Raw genomic sequence first — 20,742 nt, 5'->3', positions numbered from 1 at the left:
AAGCTAATTGGAATCAGGTGTTCCAATCAATGAGATAAGATTGGAGGTGTGGGTTGTAGAAGTGCTATATATATATATATATATATATATATATATATATATATGTGTGTGTGTGTGTGTGCCTGCTCTTCTCAAGAAAAGTCTGTTTATGTGCACCATGCCTCAATTTTAAGAAAAACTTTCTGAGGACTTAAAGGAACTGTAGGGATGCCTGAAGTTGAAAAAGGGTACAAAAGCATTTCTGAAGGCCTGGGTGTTCCTCCGTTCACAGTAAGAGAAATTGTCTCCAATGGAGGAAATTCAGTATGTTTGCTACTCTCCTTCGGAGTGAGTGTTCTGCAAAAACGTGCAATGCTGAAGGAGGTGATAAAGAGCCCAAGGGTACCAGCAAAAGACCTGCAGAAATCTCTAAACTTGCTAAAGTCTCTGTTCCTGTGGCCATTAGAAGGAAAACACTGAGCAAGAATGTGTTCATAGAAGGACACCATAGAGGAAACTACTGTTCTCCAAAAAAAATATAGCTGCACATTTTACACGTGTAATAACCCAGTTTTTACTAGCTTAACATAAAGGAACCCTAAAGAGGCAGTAATATGATTGAATTTGTACTGCAATTTGGGAGAGGGAAGCACAAGTCACATGTCTCAGTATGGAATAAAGGGAATTGAAGAGGCATGAGAGGGGAGCTTGCACAGGTGGATTGGAGGGGGATACTAGCGGGGAAGATGGCAGAACAGAGGTGGCTGAAGTTTCTATAAATAGTTCACAAGGTGCAGGATGGATATGTCCCACAGAAGTAGTTCTCAAATGGCAGGACTAGGCAACAGCGGCTGACAAGGGAAGTTGAGGACTGCATAAAAGCCAAGGAAAGGGCATATAAGGTAGCAAAAGTGAGTGGGAAATTGGATGATTAGGAAGCTTCTAAAATCCAACAAAAGGCAACAAAAAGGGGAAAAGATGAAATATGAGGGTAAATTTGCCGATAATATAAAGCAGGATACTCAAACGATGTATTATCATTGGAGAGGGTCCAGAGGAGGTTCACAAGGATGATTCTGTGAAGGAAGGGGTTAACATATGAGGAGAGTTTGGCAGCTTTGGCCTGTACTCACTGGAATTTAGAAGAATGCAGGGGGATCTCAGTGAAACCTACTGTATGTTGAAAGGACTAAATAAGGTGGATGTGGAGAGGATGTTTCCTCTGGTGGGGGTATCCAGAACTAGAGAGCACAGCCGCAAAACTGGGAGGGGGGGGGATCTTTTAGAACAAGTAAGGAGGATTTGTTTTCTTTTTTAGCCAAAGAGTGGGAAATCTGTGAAATGTTTGGCCACAGACTGCAGTGAAGGCCAAATCCATGGGTATATTCAAAGCGGAAGTTGATAGATTCCTGATTGGTCAGGGCATCAAGTGATATGGTGAGAGGGCCGGTGTATGGGATTGAGTGGAATCCGGTACTGGCCACAATGAAATGGCGGAGCTGACTAAATGAGCTGAATGGTCTAAACCTGCTGCTATGTCTTATGGTCTCACGTTTGCAAAAGACCTCCTGGATGTCTGTGTCACTTCTGGGACAATGTTATGTTGACAGTTGAGACAAAAGTTGAACACTTTGGCAGAAATGCACCCTGCATTACGGAGGGCGGTGGTTAGATATGATGATGCTAAACGGTGACTCCTTTGCCTGCATCTTCGGAAACAGCTCTATTTCTATCTTTGATATCTTTTATTCCCTTTCAAGGTTCTTTTGAAGACCCTGACCTGGAGTTGCGCTCTAACTTCAGTTCTTTACAGGAATGGGACCCACTCTCAGGGCCTCACGGCCAGCCACTTTTCTCCTCATATCCCAAGAGCATGGCCTGTAAGACGAGTGCGACTTCAGGGTTCTGGATTTTCGTGGCTCTGGAGACAGGCTGATTCAAGGCTGGTGCCACCACCTGATGCATCGCGGGAGAACACGGAAGATCAGAAGCAGTGGGCTTGCTGCTGGCTGTGTGCCCAGAGACCTGAGTTCTTTGGGCACAGGGCTCGGAAGAAGCAACACATCAGACTTTTAACTCTGTAAATCAGTGAGTTGTTCTGTTATGTCTCCCCTCTCGTCGTGAAATGAGAACACCTCTTTTCCCCCCCCATTAGGGAAAAAGAGAGCCTGTGGTATGTGGAATAACAGTCTTTGGGGTACTGCAATTCTGTGGCTTTATTGATGCTTTGCTGCACGTTTGAGTGCTTGGTGGGGGACGCCGATGCTTTTTTGCTGGTGGGGGGGGGTCGTTGTTACTGCTTGTGCATGGGGGGGCTGTGGGTGCTTTGGGGTTCTAACATTTAACTCATTCATTCTTTGGGGCACTCTGTTTTCATGGATCTTTATGAAGAAAAAGAATTTCAGGATGTATATTGTATACATTTCTCTGACATTATATGTACCTATTGAACCTATATTCAGAGGAAGAGGGCACTGCATACCAACACTAAACGCTGGTCCCAACTGTGAAGGAGCATCATGGTTTGGGGCTGCTATGCTGCCTCAGGGCCTGTGCAGCTTGCAATAGTTGAGGCAACAATGAATTCAAAACTTCATCAAGACATTTTAGAGAAGAATGTCAGGTAGCAGTCCTTCTGTAGCGTAATAGAAGTTGGATGATGATGCAACAAGACTGTGATCCAAAACACAGGAGTAAATCAGCAACAGAATGGTTTAAAAAGAAGAAAATCCGTCTTTTGGAATGAACATGTCAGAGTCCATACCTTAACCCATTTGTGATGCTGTGGCATGACCTGAAGAGGGCTGTTCATGCAAGGTTTCCAAAATATTGATGAGCTGAAACAGTTTTGTATGGAGGAATGGTCTAATGTTCCTCCTCGCCATTGTGCAAATCTGATCAGCAGCAAAAGGAAATGTTTGGTCGAGGTTATTGTTGCTAAAGGTTGTTCTACCAGTTATTAAATAGACGGGTTCACATACTTTCTCCAGCCTGGACTGTGAATGATTGAGCAATGTATTCAATAAAGACATGGAAAGTACAATTATTTGTGTGTCATTCGTTTGTGCAGATTCTATTTATCTATTATTGTGACCTAGATGAAGATCAGACCACAGTATATGAGTAAATAATTCAAAAAAAAACAGGTAATTGCAAAGGAGTCACAAACCTTTTTTTGCAAATATGCATACAAAATGCTGGAGGAACTCAGTAGATTAGGCAGCATTTATGGAGGGGAATAAACGGCAGATGTTTTGGTCCTGAGTTCCTCCAGAATTTTGTGCATGTTACTGTGGGTTTTCAGCATCTGCAGAATCTCTTGTGTTACTGAAAAGAACAGCATCTTTGTGACAATAGTATTATGGCTGCCAGGTGCTCTCCCAGAATTTTAAAGCTGTAGTATTTCTTTCATTGATGTTTGAAATTTTTAGGCACTTGTCTGGTCCAAGTTTCTAAACTAATTTTCCTACCTTCCTTTCCACCGCCATTCCTTTCTCAACCCTGCCTGCACCCCACCACCTTTCACAGAAACCCCTTCATTTATGCGACCTCTGGAAGATCGAACTGTTGCCAGAGGAGAAACAGCTGTTCTGCAATGTATAGCTGGAGGCAGCCCCACACCACGCCTGAACTGGACAAAAGATGATGGCCCTTTGGTTGTAACAGAGAGACATTTCTTTGCTGCTGCCAACCAGCTTCTGATCATTGTGGATGCTGGACCAGAGGATATTGGGAAGTACACGTGTGTCATGTCTAACACGCTTGGGACAGAGCGTGGTCACATTTACTTAAACGTGATTCCAACTTCGAACTGTGACTCCATGCAGAAAAGCTCAGTCTTTGAGGAGGATGGCTGGACAACAATTGGAATTGTTATTATTGTTGTAGTGGTTTGTGTGGTTGGCACTTCACTGGTGTGGGTAATTGTTATATACCACATGAGACGGAAGAGTGAGGATTACAGTATTACACACACAGGTAGGACAGACTTCAAATTGTGTGTTTATTAAGCTATACACTTTATGAAATTTGTACTTCCAACATAAGATTGTTGTCCAGAATAACTGGGTAGATTGTCCCAGTGTATGATACTTTCCTGTAACGGTTGCATCATCACATCACTTCCATAGAAAAAAAATCATGTAATTACTAGTGTGCATATTATTACAAATGTAAACTTTCAAAGTTATAAGATAGTAGAGAGTGTGTGCAGGCTTTTTTTCAGGTAAGGACTTTAAAACCTTAAGTCATTAATACAGATTGTTCAAACTTCAGACGGAATAGCTTGTCAAGAAAAAGGCCCTGTATAGTTGCCCTTTGTCCCTTCAGTTGCTGAAGACTGCACCATATCTTCTGCATTTGCTTTCAAACCCTGGTCTAATTATCTTTGCCTAACTCTGATTAAGATGAAGTCCAGAATTGGGCTTTAATTCTCCATATGCAATGAAGTGAGTGTGTCATACAAAGTAGTTGTATGCTTGACCCTAATACTTTAATCAAGTGCTATTGTTCTTTTGAAAGGATATTCAACTTTTTATTTAGATGTCTCCGTCGGACTTAGTCTGCCCGCCGAGCCTTTGTGCATCGAGATAATTACTGTTTAAAATAAAAAGGTGGTTTGCATTTAATAAGGCGTTAAGTAGATCCACATGTAATTGTTTCTAGAACCGTCCTTTGTTTAATTTCCCTGGTGACAGAATTAAAGTGCTAATTAAAATGCACGGTGCTCATATTTGCAGATGTGCAAATTATATTATACGTCTATACCAGCCTGTATAGGATGATTCAATATAATGGACTTAAAAGGGATTTATTTGGGGGTGAGTGGTAGAACCCTTGTAGGTTGTAAAGTAATAAATTCAGAGGATGATTTAAGGGCATTATATGTAATTGGATTGATATCTGTTGCTTTAAGATGTAACAAGATATATAGTTTTTGTACCCCTGTCTGGTTCCTCCAGTGACTCCACTTTCTCTTTCCCCAGATGAGATGAATTTGCCTGCTGATATTCCAAGTTATCTGTCTTCCCAAGGAACACTGTCGGAGCCTCAGGAAGGCTATAGCAACTCTGAGGCTGGAAGTCACCAGCAGCTCATGGCATCTACTGCCCATGGCTATATACACAAAGGAACAGATGGTCAGCAAAGATGTTCCTTCTTTTCTGTTGTATTTTGTTTTATGGTACTGTGTTTAGCTTGAGGTGAAGCAGAATTTTGGTGGGAAAGTGGTGGGGGAAGAGGAGAGAGGAATGGAAAGGGGTTAATGGTTGCAAATATGAGGTAAAGCAGGGGAATAATGTAACTTTAATATACAAAGTATAAGTGGTTCAGATAATCGAAAGGAACAATAAAACTGGAACATATAATGGATTAGGATTCCATAAGACGGAGGAGTAGAAGTAGACCATTCGATCGTTCAAGTCTGTTCTGCCATTCAATCATAGCTGATTTAATTTCCTTTACAACCCTCCTCTTCTGCCTTCTCATAACCTTTAAAGCCCTGACTAATTAAGAAACTATCAGCCTCCTTTTTAAAGTTTGAATACTGGAATTGGGATTTTATGTTGAAGTTGTTATAAGACATAGGTGAGGCCTAATTTGGAGTATTGTGTGTAGTTTTGGCACCTACTTACAGTAAAAATGTCAATAAGTGTGTTGAGAAAATTTGAGGATGTTGTTAGGACTGGAGGACCTGAGTTATAGGGAAAGGTAGAATAGACGAGGTCATTATTCACAAGGATATTGAAGAATCAGGGAATATTTGACAGGTATACGAAATTGAGGTGCAAAGATAGGGTAAGTGCAAGCAGGCTTTCTTCACTGAGGTTTGGTGAGACTATGAGTAGAGATCGTTGGTTAAGGGTAAAAGATGAAATGTTTAAGGGAAATAAGAGGAGGAACTTCACTCAGGGTTGTGATAATGTGGAGCGGAAGTGGTGTTTGCAGGTTCAATTCCAACATTTAAAGGAAACTTGGGTAGGTATATGGATGGTAGGGGTATGGAGAGCTACAGTCCAGGCGTAGGTTGATGAGACGAGGCAGATTAATGGTTCAGCATAGACTCGATGGGCCAAAGGATCTGTTCCTTGCTGTAGTGTTCTATGACTCGAAGTATACCCAATGACTGGGCCTCTCCAGCCAACTGTGGCAATAAATTCCACAGACTCGCCTCCCTCTGGACAAATGAATTACTCTTCATCTCTGGTCCTACACTCCCCCACTATAGAGCTTTGATTAGCGGCCGATCCAGACTTCGGAAGTTTTGGGAGGAAGGAATTTCAACCAGGTCCACTGCCCAAGGATAAAAGGCAGCAGTGGGAGGGTACAGAGAAAAAGGGCTTTGATTAGCAACCTATCAGCTTTTGGGATTGATTAGCAAGAACAAATTAAAGGAAGGCAGGGGCAAGTGCAATGGTCATTTTGAGTGGACATAGTCTGAGTGGTGATCTTGAGGCTTTAGCTCTTTGAAGCTTCAATGAAGAGAGGCTCCACTCAGAGAAAGCAAAGGAAAGAAAAGCAAATTTTTTTTTGTTCTCTTTATATCTGCTCAGCTAGGACTGCAGAGATGCTAGACAGGATGATTGGAGGTCTCCCTGCCTTCTCACATCCAGCTGCAGCTTCTAACAAACCATGTTAACAAGTTGGAGCCGGAACTGAATGAACTCCAGTTCTTTCGGGTGGCTGAGGGGGGTGATAGATACGACATATAGAGAGGTTGTTACACTCAAGGTGCAAGACACAAGAAACTGGGTAACTGTCAGGAAGGAGAAAGGAGTTAAGGAGCCAGTGCAGAGTACCCCCATGGCCTTCTCCCTCAGCAGCAGATATATCACTTTGGATGCTGTTGGTGGGGGGGCGGGATAGCCTAACAGAGGAAAGTCGCAGTGGGAGAGTGTCTTGCACTGAGTCTGTCTCTGACTCAGAAGGGGTGGGGGGTGGGAAGAAGAGGCTCTCTATGATGAGAGGGGATTCGTTAAGGGAGCAGACAGGAAGTTCTGTGGGCAGGAATGAGATTCCTGGATGATATGTTGCCTCCTTGGTGCCAGGGTCTGGGATATCTTGGTTTGACTCCTCAGCATTCTTAAATGGGAGGACGAACAGCCAGGAGTCATCCATGGAGGTACCAATGACATGGGTAGGATGAGTTACGAGGTTCTGCATAGGGAGTTGGGTGCTAAGTTAAAGGGCAGAACCTCTAAGGTTGTGATCTCAGGATTGCTACCCATGCCATGTGCTAGAGGCCAGAACTAGGAAGATTATACAGTTTAATATGTGGTTAAGGAGTTGGTGTAGAGGGAGGACGTAAGATTTTTAGATCATTGGGCTCTCTTCCAGGGAAGGTGGAACCTGTACAGGAGGGACAGCTTGCACCTGAACTGGAGACGGACTAATATCCTAGCAGCAAGGTTTGTTAATGCTGCATGGTGGGGTTTAAACTAGAGTTGCAGGGGGGTGGGATCTGGAGTGCCAGAACAGTTAGTGGAGAGGTTGTGGAGGCAGATGTTGGCAAGACCTCAGACAAAGTTTGTTATCAAGAGGTTGAACATGTGTGACCAGTGTTCTGAGCTGCATATATTTCAATGCAAGAAACAATATAGGAAAGGCGGATGATAGTGCTGAAGATGAGGTAGTTGGTTTACAAATAGACAATGTGTAATGAGGAAAGGCTGTTGATAGGGCAAAATTGCAGTCAACGGGCTGAGTTGCAATGTAAAATGTGAACAGAATCAAAGTGTGAATACAGGACTGAGTGTGTTTGCGCACGGTTACGGAATAATGATGATGTAGGCATCACTGAATCATGGCTGAAAGAAGATTATAGCTGGAAGCTTAATGTCCAAGGATACATATTGTATCGAAGGGACGGGCAGAAAGGACAGCATTGCTCTGTTGGTTTAAAAAGAAATGAAATCAAATCATTAGAAAGAGGTGACATAATGTTGGAAGGTGTTGCATCATTGTGGATAGAGCTAAGGAACTGCATGAGTAAAAAGACTCTGGGAGTGTATACAGACCCCCAAACAGTAGTAAGAATACGGCCTACAAATTACAACAGGAGATAGAAAATGCATGCCAAATGGGCAATGTTACAGTTGTCATGGGGGGCTTCAATATGCATGTAAATTGGGAATATTGGGTTGTGCTGGATTACAGAGGGGAAATTTCTAGAGTGCCTCTACGATGACTTTTTAGAGCAGTTCGTGCTTGAACCCACTAAAGGATCATCTATTCTGGATTGGGTGTTGTGCGATAAACCAGAATTAATTGGAGAGTTTAAGGGGAAAAAACTTGAGGGGCAAGTGATCATAATATGATCTAATTCACCCTGAAATTTGAGAAGGGGAAGCTAAAGTCAAATGTATCAGTATTACATTGGAGTAAAGGAAATTAGAGGCGTAAGAGAGGAGTTGGCTAGAACTGATTGGAGAAGAACACTGGCAGGGATGACAGCACAGCAGCAATGGCTGGAATTTCTGGAAGCAGTTCAGAAGGCACAGGATATATACATCACAAAGAGGCAGAAGTATTCTAAAGGAAAGATGACACAACTGTGGCTAACAAAAGAAGTCAAAGCTAACATAAAAGCCAAAAAGAAGGCATATAATAGAGCAAAAATTAGTGGGAAGTTAGAGGATTGGGAAGCTTTTATTAAGCAACACAAGGCAACTAAAAAAAATTCATTAGGAAGGAAAAGATGGAATATGAAAATAAGCTAGCCAATAATATTTAGAGGATACCAAAAGTTTCTTCAGATACATAGTATAAAGGAGAGGCAAGAGTGAATATCAGATAGCTGGAAAACAATGCTTGAGAGGTGGTAATGGAGGACAACAAAATGGCAGATGAACTAAGTATTTTGCATCAGTTTTCACGTAGAATATATTAGCAGCATGGTGGAAGTTCCAGGTGACAAGGGTCATGAAGTGTGTCGAGTTATTATAACTGGAGAGAAAGTTCTTGGGGAAACTGAAATGTCTGAAGGTAGATCAGTCACCTGGACCAGATGGTATACACGCCAGTGTTTTGAAAGAGGTGGCTGAAGAAATCATGGAGGCATTAGTAATGATCTTTCAAGAATCACTAGATTTTAGAATGGTTCCAGAAGAATGGAAAACTCCAAATGTCACTCACTCCACCCTTCAAGAAGGGAGAGAGGCAGAAGAAAGGAAACTATAGGCTAGTTAATATGTGTAAAGACTAGTCAGACTTGTCTCGTATTGTTTTCTGGGTCACCTTGGTTTCCTGGAGTTTTGCTTGATTGTCGTTAGGCTAACTTTCTCTGTAAGTGGGCACTTCATTTTAACCTTGTTTGTTGTCATGTGAAAGTAGAAGTCCATCTCCTATTTATGTGTTTTCTATGACATGTTTTAATTCTGAATTAATCAGATTTTTTTTTCCAATAGGTATTTGCTATGTAGATAATGGGAGTGAAACTGATGCAGACATTCTGACCACACCGCTTGCAACCAGTCTTCATGGGAGAATGGGTTCCTTGTATGCAGGAAGAAGCAGTTTCCATCCAAGTGAGCCTCATGAAAGCCTTGCACAGCAGCCCAATGCAGGTATGTAGCAGTCATTAGAATGAATGCTAATCAGCTTGTGTACAGACTTCAATATACAATGTAGTACAGGAAAACACCACTGGGCCCAGAGAATGCAACCATTTCAGGTCTGCACAAGATTATTCTCGTTCCTCTCTTTTTGCTTCCTCTATGTCAGCTAGATTCTTTTGCCAGCAGTCTCGCTCTTTTTGGCGATCAGTAGGTTCAGACTTGCTCAAGGATAAGTGTATAATTTATGCTGTCTCTGAAGCCAGCACTGGAGAAGAGCTGCAATTGGAAGCAGTCTTTATTGGATGAACTATGAAATCAAGCTTTGAAGGATGTATAAAATATCTGTGGTACAGTTGAAACTTCAGGAAGTTCACCAGCCGCCTTAAACAGCTATGCCAAAGCAGAATATTATTTTTTATTTTATTTAGAGATACAGCGCGAAACAGGCAGTTCTGGCCATTTGAGGCGCGCTGCCCAGCAACCCACTGATTTAACCCCATCTTAAACACAGGACAATTGACAGTGATATGTTAACCAGTACATCACTGGACTGTGGGAGGAACAGATAGCATCAGAACTGAACTCTGAACTGTGCTCTAAACTGTAAAAGCATCATGGTAACCACTACTCTACTGTGGTGCCCAATGATTCATAATTGAAAGAAATTTGCTTTTGAATATTAAGATTTGTATGCCAAGAACATATTTTGTACTTTTTGTATAACCAAGAATGCTTTACGACCAACAGTGTACTTTTTTAGGGGGGAAATGTCATTGCTGTTGTAGAAAAATGGCAGCAAATATACAAACTAACCTCCATAAATGGTGCACCATGGTCAGTCATGCAGCTTTTTATTTTTGTTGTAATATTGCAGCGAGAGAGAGAGAACAATGCACATACGTAGACAACAGATCAATACATTGTTCTTAGGGGTGTGGGGGGGTCCATCCCTCTAAAAGAAAGAGATCCATACATTACACACAAAATCTAGCCTGACACCAGTGAAGCTTTCTGACTTGAATGTCAGAAACTTTATACAGACAGCTGCTGCAGTGATTAGTGTGGAGGTTTTAAATATGCTTAAAAATAATTTGTTTTGTATCAATTGCCTCTCAAAATTGTAAGCTTATGGGATAAATATAGATCTTTCTAGTCCATAAATAATAAAGCAAAAAAAAAATCTGAAATATTGCTCAGTTTTTAAAAACTGCAAAATATGATTTCAGGTGGTGCTTCGGGATCACTGGTGATTTGCTCAGATTGTTTTGACAGCACCAACATGTATGCAAAGAACAGAGAGTACTGTCCCTATACATTCCTTGGAGAGGAAGATTCTCTTGATCATACTCTGGCCAACTTTAAGGGGCAATTTCCAAAGGACAGCTTTACAGTACACAATCAGCATGAAGGCACGGCCATAGACGGTCTGACTACAGAAGCTGACATGTCTGTTTACTTAACAAACCATGATAGGATATGCAATCCAACTATGACTCAACTACATCGCATGGGTAAGAACTTTCTTTGCATGTACGTTCTACATAAATGCACGCGTATACTAGAACATAAAGAGGTTAAAGCTATAGCCATTTGATTTTTAGAGCCCTCGTCTTGCAGTAAACATAGTTGAGTGAAAGCTGCAACCTTAAAAGGTTTCAAAGCAAAATTACTAAAAATAAAAGCTCAAGAATGTTGGAAACTTCCAGTAAATCTGTCATCATCTGATAAAGAAGAGCTGGATTAGCTTTCTTTGGCAAAAGCAATGAGAGTCCAATGTGGCCTCTACAACGGTGCTTCAGAGGTTCGTTCTGTGCAACACGTTTCTGATGGTTTAAGATCTGTATATCCCACTGTGTAAAAAGAGACAGATTTCTCAGCCCAGTTAAGTCTACCATTTTGTGATGCTACAATTTTGAAATATTGTTGATCCTGTACAGATATTTTAAGGCCAAGATCATTTGCAGCCAAGTTTAGATCAAAGTTATTTCTCACTGGAAAAATAAACTTCAGTTTTCATCAATCATTCAGATTCTTTTCAGTTTCTCTTGTATATACAATGGTATTTAATAGCATAAATGCCAACATTGATATCAGTTTGAAGATTTAGTGCCGTAAATCCTGACTGCTTTATTTTCTTTTGCTCAATTTCATTTCTGATGTTGCTTACACTGGCTCAGCTTATGATTGTTGTTGTTTAAGATTACAACAATTAGAAGGAAAGATAAATTATTTCATCAGGTGTTGAGTTTTTAGAATAGGAAATAGAACTGTAAAATTAGAGCTATATTTTTAAGGTTGATATCAACAAAGCATAGTGGTATCTAATGTTCAGTGTTCCCCAAAAGATTTCAGAGAATGAGGATAGACCTACAACTGCAAACTAGAATTGCTCCCCCCCCGTGATTGGATATAGAGGTTAGTAGGGTTACAAAGCCAAGATCTGATGAAATCCAGAGCAGCCGTTAACTGAAAAGCAGGGCAACTAACAGGGCTGATTGGCTTTCTGTTTGCTAAAAGTACTAAGGCTGATGCTGCTTGTTTTTAATTTCTTTACTGAGTTCTACTTTACCAATTTTTGTTTTTAATAGAATCGTGCCCACGGCTTTCACGGGGTTTGAATGCAGATTCCGGACTGCACACATATCCACATTATTTGCACCAACCTGTGAATGTTCATGAGAATCCACGGGCTCTCATGGAAGGCGAAGATGAAGCAGAGGATGGACCTGAACCCTGTACAGCTCATAGCAGACCAACCCAAAGAAGCTCTGAACAGAGCATTGACAGTGAAAGGACTCCAGCTGTTCAGGCTTATGGTGCCACTACGTAGGTCATTAACGCACCAAATGCAAACACATTATCAGTACTCTGAGCAACGCAACCTTCACCCACTACCTCAAAATGCTGACACTGAGGCCAAACACACCAGTTGTGTATGTCTTTGAGGCTCAACATATCTTCATTATTCTGCACTTTTCAGACAAGTTTTGTTAAGGAAGGCATCCTTGAAAGCTGTGGCAGAGGAATAAGTTTTTTTTCCCCAAGTGCATTTTTTTTGTCACTCCCAATTACAAATAGTAGTATGAAATTCTGTTCTAAAACTCTATCACCAATTTCTAGATGAAGAAAACAACTGGAAGTAAAGAATGATCCCTAAAATATTGCTAAACTCTCTTAAATTGTATAAGGATAATAGAATGTGGCTTGGAAAAAATATCAGCTGCAGGAAACTTGACCCCCGAGCCGTTTTTTTTTTTGTGTAGTAGTCTTTCTTGTGACATTTTAACTCATCTGTCAAATTTTTCACTGACGTTAATAGCCTGTATTTTCAAGATATTGATGCTGTTCAGCTTGGTGGTTTCCAAACAGGATCTGGTATTGTATAGATATTGCATGTTTTGCAGTTCATGTGAAGACTTTACACTACAGTGTTGTTAAAATCATTGCAATATGTAGAGGTTCTAACTGACAAGCGGAGCGAATGATATTTTACTATCTGAATTAAATTTGCAATAACAGTTGTTTGGGTTGTGGCTCTGTCAACTTTCAAATTGGATTTTTGAACATTTTTGCCCGTACAATAGCAATGTTAAAAAAGAAGCCAAAAGAACAGTTTCTTTTCGCTCTCGAGGTCTAGCCATTGCAACATCTGGACTGTGTTACTGGTGTAAAACATTATGCTTGAACTGTGCATTTTGCCTTGGTACTGTCAGATTAATGCTGTGGCAGACCTTAAAATAGCCATGCTCCTTTTGTAATGAACCGTCACATGGCATGTATTGGTGTGTTGCATCTTGCATGGAAGATGGGGCAAATTTTGGTTTGACTTTGAACAGCTGTGGAGCATAAAGTGATGCATTGTTGTGATTTTGAAAGTGCAAACACTGATCAGGCAGGTTTATGGGTTCAAGACCACGTTATTCAAGTTTGTTCAAGATCAGATTTGGAACAACAGCATTGACTTTTTGGAAGTGAGTGGCAAACATGGAATGTTTAAATGCTGCTACACCTGTTGTTGCAAAGTCATTGGTTCACACTTTATCTTGGTTTTCCCTTATTAAGTAGCCAGTGGGAGCAAACTTCCCAGGGAAGGGGAAGGATATACTGTACAGGTCTGAAACAGTCTTGAAACAGCACCCCCAGTCACAATTTTTATTTCTTACTTTGGGATCTTTGGTATAGATTGACTCTTGCATTTATAACATATAAATAATATACATTATATATTCAAGTAAACTTGAATATAAAGCCTTGTATACAGTTTATTTTTATTATGGGTTTGAGTGCTTTCTCTGAGAATTGATACAGGTGATGACCACATGGGCCAGCATCTTCAATTCCATCAATCTGCCATTTACATAATATTTCATGGTATTTGAAATCAAGTGAAATCCATGATCCTATGTGACCAGTTCATTATAGATCAATAGAATACTGTGTGATTAGGAAGCTGTTTCCTGGATTCAGCTGTCTCTGACCTCTAGATTTCATAATTTCCCCAGAATTTCAGAATCTCATGCTCAGTCACACATAAAAGTATTGGTGTGGTACATCACTCAGGGTAACCAAATACTGAATCTGATATCCTGATGGACAAATTTAGAACTTGTGAATTCTGCCTTCAGTTAAGTGCCTGTTCCTTAACTGTCCATACCTGTATTGGACTCGCTGTTGAAAACATTATCAAACTGCACTCATACAGTACAAGCTATTCCAACTATTCAAGTGGCATACAACTTTAAGTGCTGACATTTAATCTATATAATACAATGTTTAAGTGCATCTACTACATTTGTCAGTTTTGTCCATTTATGTTTCACATTTGATAAGTCTATTCATTCTATAAAGCTCTTTTTCAGTTGTAGATTGCTATGGAAAATCCCATCATTTTACTGTTAAAGTTAATTTACAACGTTTTAAATTTGGAAATCCCTCTGATCTTTTGGCTGGAGACATCACTTGAGTTAGATCGAAGTACTGGAGCCACTTATTATCGTTGGAGTCATCTCTAGTGTACTTCACTCTTTGTTATTATAAATACAGCTTTGTCGGTTGATCCTAGAGCATCAGTCAAACGATTGTGTATTTTAGCTGCAATTTAGCTTAAAAAATGTGTCCATGGGAACTTTTACTGATGTCAGGCTGAGACACTTCAATTTTGAATGATCATATTGGGATTTGTACTTGTTCTCTGGATTGCTAATTTGGGCTGTTAACACAAGTGTAGTGATTGAAGCTCTAGATTACTTGTGCCCCTATCCACCATTTGTGTTCAGTGTGTGTGTGTGTATGTGTAATCCAGTAGGCTTCCAGTCATCTGTCTAAATTAAATTGGCATCTAATATGCAGCCACATTTATTTCAGCATACCTAAACTGAGTTGTGACCGGCAATGAAATAAAGAATGGTACTTTGTTAATAACTGTTTACAATTCTGCACTGGTTTTTAACCAATAATTATTGGTAGAACACATTTATTTGTCCTTGTACTTTAAGCAATGACAATATATTCTGATTTGTAGCATTGGAGTGATTAATCATCTCCATACCCAATGATTGATTGGCTGTAATGAATTATTACTAAAACGTTCCATTCCAAAGCATGTTATGGCCAGTGAAGAACTGCTGTGGTGAATTGGAGTTGGTAACAGGGTTTCTGCTCCTTAGTATGTAAGAGAATTTTGTTACACATAAAGTAGGTCACTGAGCCACAACAGGTCTGTACAGTGTTTCTGACAAATCTCCTCCTGCCCAACTTCAGCTCACTTATCAGAATCAGAATCGGGTTACATAGTGCTGACATATGTCATGAAATTTGTTTTGTGGCAGCAGTATAGTGCAATGCATAATAATAAAGAAAACTATAAATTACAATAAGAAATATATAATTAAGTAGTGCAAAAAGGGGCAAAACTAATAGTGAAGAAGTGTTCATTGATTCATTCAATGTTCAGTGATCTGATGGTAGAGGGGAAGAAGCTGTTTCTGAAATGTTGAGTGTGTCTCTTCAGTTCTCCTGTACCTCCACCTTTCTGGTAGCAATGAGAAGATGGTATGTCCTATACCGCCTTTTGAAGTTGTCGTGGATGCTCAGGAGGCTAGTGCCCATATTGGAGCTGGCTTAGTGTACAACTATCTGCACCTTTTTGCAATCCTGTGCTGTGACCCCTCTATGCCAGACAGGGATGCAACCAGTCAGGATGCTCTACACAGTACATCTGTAAATATTTGCAAGTGTGTTGGTGACATAGCAATTCTCCTCAACAATTATCTTTAGCTGCTGTTATGCCTTCTATGTAATTGCATCAATATGTCAGGCTCAGGGTACATCCTCAGAGATGCTGACACCTAGGAACTTGAAACTGCTCACCCTCTCCATTTATGATACCTCAATGAGGAATGGTGTGTGTTCCCTCAATTTCCCCTTGCTGAAGTCCACAATCAGTTCCTTGTTCTTATTGACGTTGTGTGCAAGGTCGTTGCTGCGACAGCACTCAACCAGCTAATTCTGTCAACAATAGTTGTGTCATTGTCAAATTTGTAGATGGCATAGGAGCTGTGCCTAGTCACACAATTGTGGATGTAGAGAGGGTAGAGCATTGGGCTAAGCACACAACCTTGAGGTACGCCAGTGTTGATTGTCAGCAAGGAGCAGATATTATTTCCAACCCACACTGACTGTGGTCTCCCAGGGAGGTCTGGAGGCCCAGGTTTTGAAGCTTGTTAATTAGAACTGAGGGTATGATGGTATTGAATGCTGAGCTGTAGTCAATAAACAGCAGCTTGACATAGGTATTACTATTGTCCAGCTAACCTGAGTGGAGAGCCAATGTGTTAGTCCTGACGAAGGGTCTCGGCCTGAAACGTCGACTGCACCTCTTCCTACAGATGCTGCCTGGCCTGCTGCGTTCACCAGCAACTTTGGTGTGTGTTGCTTGAATTTCCAGCATCTGCAGAATTCCTGTTGTTTGGAGAGCCAATGAAGGTGCATTCACTGTGGACCTATTGCAGTGGCTCCATGTTCTTGTTTATGCAGGAGCTGTTTCTAGCTGTGACCAACCTTTCAAAGCACTTAATCGCAATAGATGTAAGTGCTACTGGACAATACCCATTGAGGCAGCTCACCATGTTCTTTTGCCCACTGGTATGATTATCACCCTTTTGAAGCAAGTGGGGACCTCTTACTGCAGCTGTGAGAGATTGAAGGTGTACTTGACCACTCCCACCAACTGGTTGGCAAATGTTTTCAGAGCCCTACCAGGTATACCATCAGGGCCTGACGCCTTGTGAGGGTTCACCCTCTTGGAAGATGTTCTACCTTTTGTATTTGACTCATCCAAGGCAAGTCATTGTATAATAATGTACATTCTTGAAGGTTGTAACTGAGATACTTCAGCTTTTCTTGAAGCAAGCATTGCAGGCTTTGAGCACCTTTCTAGCAACCTTGCAATGATACTTTCAGAGGTGAAGAGGTCATTGTAAGAAGATGGTTGTCATGCAATCTACCAGATTACATCTTGCCAATTGTCATGCTTTATCGATCCACCACTTGTAGTAAGTAACCAGTAAGAATAGACATAGCTTTGAAAACTACAATAATCCCATATTTTTGCAAATCTTTACCTTAGCCAGCATCTGTATCTTGGGTAATGAAAACAGGAAACATTGAAATTACTCAAGGTGGTTAGGCAGCATCTGACCTCAAACATTAACTTTTCTTGTCTCTGGCGATGCTACCTAACCTGATGAGTGTTTCCAGCATTTTTTTGTTTTTGTTGCTTCAAATTTCCAGAAACTACAGTTCTTCATTTTGTTTCTGAGACTTGCGTGTTCTTTCCGCCACAAGAATTCAGTAGATATTTGGGCAAAACTTCCATGAACCCACTTCAAATATTTGTATCACTCTGACCTTATTTGATGTCTCCAATTCCTAGATCTGTCGAGCTTTCAAATCATTTCAGACTACTTTTAATTTGGCATCCAGTGGATCTTGTCTGGTCTGTGGAGTTCTGGTCTAGACATAAGATGGTATAAATGTGAAGTTGTGGCTGTACAGTTGAGCCAGAATCAGGATGTACACAATAAATGTATGGTTCCCATTCCCAAAGAAATTCCTCTGTGAATATTCTTCATAACCACATTCTTCCCCATTGCAAAGAGGTATCCCTCCTGCTGGTAATGGTTGTTGGTTAGGTGATCAAATACTCTGGACAGCTTATTTAGTCCGGATATACAGTGACTCTTTCGTGATGGGCAATATATCCACCCTGGCCCCACTAAGCTAGTCAGATCAGGTTAATAGGATAGAGGTTTTTGAAGTGATTTCTTGTACTAAGATTATATCCAAAAAATCTACCAGATTATGATTCAGTCTTAGTAGGAATCTAAAACCACAATTGAATCACAGGCAATTACAACTCTATTACATCAGGAACCTCTGCTAGAGCCTTCTTGCAACAGTCACTATGCTCAGTAGAAGGCAATATTGCTCTGATTCCATGTGACCTAACACATCCATGCTGAACACAGTGCCCACTCAGTCAATTCCAATTTCCTTTGTTAGACCATGTTCTTCTAAACCTCTCCCCCTCCGTATAACTGTCAGCATGCTGCTTAAATGATATTATTGTACATGACTCAACCATTTTATCTGGCTGCCAGTTCCATATACTCACACCTTCTGAGTGGAAAAAGGTGTCCCTTAAATCCCTTTTTAAATCATCTCCTAAATCTATGTACCCTACTTTTGGACTCTTCTACCCTGGAAAAAAGACTGCAACTACCCACCTTGTGTTTCTCATAACTTAAAACCATTTCTATAAGATTGTTCCGCATTCTCCTAGGTTTAAAATTTCTTTGTAATAACTTTTGTGTTTTTCCCATGTGCATGCGGGTTTCCTCTGGGTGCTCTAGTTTCCTCCCACAGTCCAAAGACATTCTGGTTAATTGGACATTGTAAATTGTCCGGTGATTAGGCTAGGGCTAAATTGGGGGTTGCGGTGCAGCACGGCTTGGTGGGCTGGAAGGGTCTGTTCCATGCTGTATCTCTAAGTAAATAAATTCAAACAACCTATACTCTATCTAAGCACTTCATGAGTTTAGTCCAAAACGTTGACTCTTCCTTCCTCTTCGTAGATACTGCCTGACTTGCTGTGTTTCTCCAGCACCTTGATTTAGTTAATCTTTGTGCCTGCTGTATGGGGAATAGCCCAGTGGGGCATTGATCATCCATGAACAGATATATGGCTCTGATTCCATGGTTGTCATTCACTTGTTGCTGTTTTTCTTTGCTGTCCTCGCTGCCAAAAAATATGTTAAGCCAAACATTTGATGAATTGCTGGTTTGACCTGATTTTCAGTACCTTCTACACTGGGCTACATCACCTCTTAGGCATGGTGCTTGGAGGCAAGGATTCACAATTATGGTTATCTTCTCATTCTCATTGCCAAATTAAAGGAGCCATTGGTTGGGAGGTGGTGGTGGGAGGAGGAAGAGGCAGGTTGTGGAAAGATACAGAAGCATGCTGGAAATCAAAAGTAAGATAAATGGGATCTGTAGAAATGATGGTTTGTACTTTTGGAGCCAATACGGGATTTGAAATAAGCTTAGTGAAAGTGGTGTATTGGTTTTCTTGGAGCAGGTGGATGACGATGAATAAATGCGCATCAAAATTCTGCATGCAGAAATGAGGCCTTTCAGCCTGTCATCCCTCTGCCAGTTCTCTGGAGCTGAACAACCTTGGTTATTTTGTGATGCACTCAGTGCCTGATCTAAGCAACATTCAAAGATAACTGTTTCTTTTTGCTTTAATTTTATTTAAAATACTGTCTGCTGTGAGCCCTTGCAGATGCTATTCAATGAATCCTCTCAGTGTAGGTACTGTGCTATGACTCTAAATCGCTGCCCCAGTTACTCTGCTATGAATCCACTGTTCAGGTACTGTGCTGTGAGCCTTCTCTATGCAGGTACTATGCTTAAACCTGCAGTGTATAAATACTGTGCTGTGAATCTAATGCAGATGCTGTGTGCAGCTTGTGTTGACCGGAATCTATCCTTCTGTATATTTGATGCTTCACTTGTGTACATTCTGTAAAGCATGTGTACAATAAACCTGTTAATGTAAAATATTGTATTTCTGCACACAATAAAGTAGGAAAACATCTGTGCTTGGAGTATTTAATTGATCTTGTGTAGCAGATGGACAAGTAAAGTTTATGGAATAGTTGGGACATGAACCAATTAATACTCATTTATTTCCACATTATTTTCTTGTGTACCAAATGTTTTGTAGAAAGCACAAACCAAGTTTATATTTTGTTTGGCAATTCAGGGTAGTCTAGCCATTTTAAACAGTTCAACAAGGGATAAACGTTGGGAATAAGAGCATGAGTAAGCCATGTGGTTCCTCAAACTTGCTGTGATTTTGGCCTCCACTGCCAGTCTCAGTTCCTTTAGTCTCCTCCATATTCCAAAATGTAGGTTTCTCAACGACAAATGCTTTTGATGACATCTCACCGCTGCATCTGGTTTCACATATAGAACAGTACAGCGCAGGAACAGGGTCTTTCGTCCATTTTGTGCTGTACAAATTAAATCCCTAATTCAACTAATTCCTTCTGTCAATATCCCTTCATTCTCTGCACTTCCATGTCCCTCGGAGCCTTGTGAGCCTTTAGCTTATTTGCCTCCACTACCACCCCTGGCAGTTTATTCCAGGCACATACCACTGTGTGTTGAGAAATTTGTCCCCTCACTTTAAATGCATTCCCTCTAGTATTAGACATTTTGATCCTAGGAGAAGACACTGACTCATGATTTTAAACTTCTATCAGGTGTTCTGTCAGCCTCTGCCGCTCCAATGACTCAAATTTGTTCAATCTCAGCACACGCCCTCTAATCCAGGCAGCATCTTGGTAAATTTGCATCTTTTTAATAACCTCCATGTCCTTCCTGTGATGGAGCAGCCCGAATTGAATGCCATATTCTAGATGCAGCCCATCGTAAAGCTGTAACATCACGTCCCGACTTGAACTCCATGCCTAGACAAATAAAAGCAAGTATGCCATATGAGGGGTGATTGATAAGTTCGTGGCCTAAGGTAGAAGGAGTCAATTTTAGAAAACCTAGCACATTTATTTTTCCTGCATTTACACACCTAGTCCAGTGGTTGTGGAGCATACAGATCCCTTCTTTGTAGAGGTCGGCGTCT

At 40.8% G+C, this 20,742-nt stretch overlaps 1 protein-coding gene across 2 annotated transcripts in view; it reads left to right on the top strand.

The window, feature by feature from the left end:
- Window positions 1-19,695, top strand: part of lrig2 (leucine-rich repeats and immunoglobulin-like domains 2) — an 86,133-nt gene extending 66,438 nt beyond the window's left edge. For both annotated transcript variants that reach the window (XM_072278713.1, XM_072278714.1), the window contains 5 exons: window positions 3,508-3,957; window positions 4,965-5,117; window positions 9,384-9,542; window positions 10,760-11,044; window positions 12,122-19,695. In XM_072278713.1, the coding sequence (XP_072134814.1) occupies window positions 3,508-3,957; window positions 4,965-5,117; window positions 9,384-9,542; window positions 10,760-11,044; window positions 12,122-12,363 (1,289 nt within the window). In that variant the 3' untranslated portion in view covers window positions 12,364-19,695. The remainder of the gene's footprint in view (window positions 1-3,507; window positions 3,958-4,964; window positions 5,118-9,383; window positions 9,543-10,759; window positions 11,045-12,121) is intronic.
- Window positions 19,696-20,742: the final 1,047 nt, after the last annotated feature.

The sequence above is a fragment of the Mobula birostris genome, chromosome 14 (assembly GCF_030028105.1).
Source record: "Mobula birostris isolate sMobBir1 chromosome 14, sMobBir1.hap1, whole genome shotgun sequence".
Lineage (NCBI taxonomy): Eukaryota > Metazoa > Chordata > Chondrichthyes > Myliobatiformes > Myliobatidae > Mobula > Mobula birostris.
Note: the sequence above shows the minus strand (reverse complement) of the source record. Positions and strands in the feature narration are given on the sequence as shown.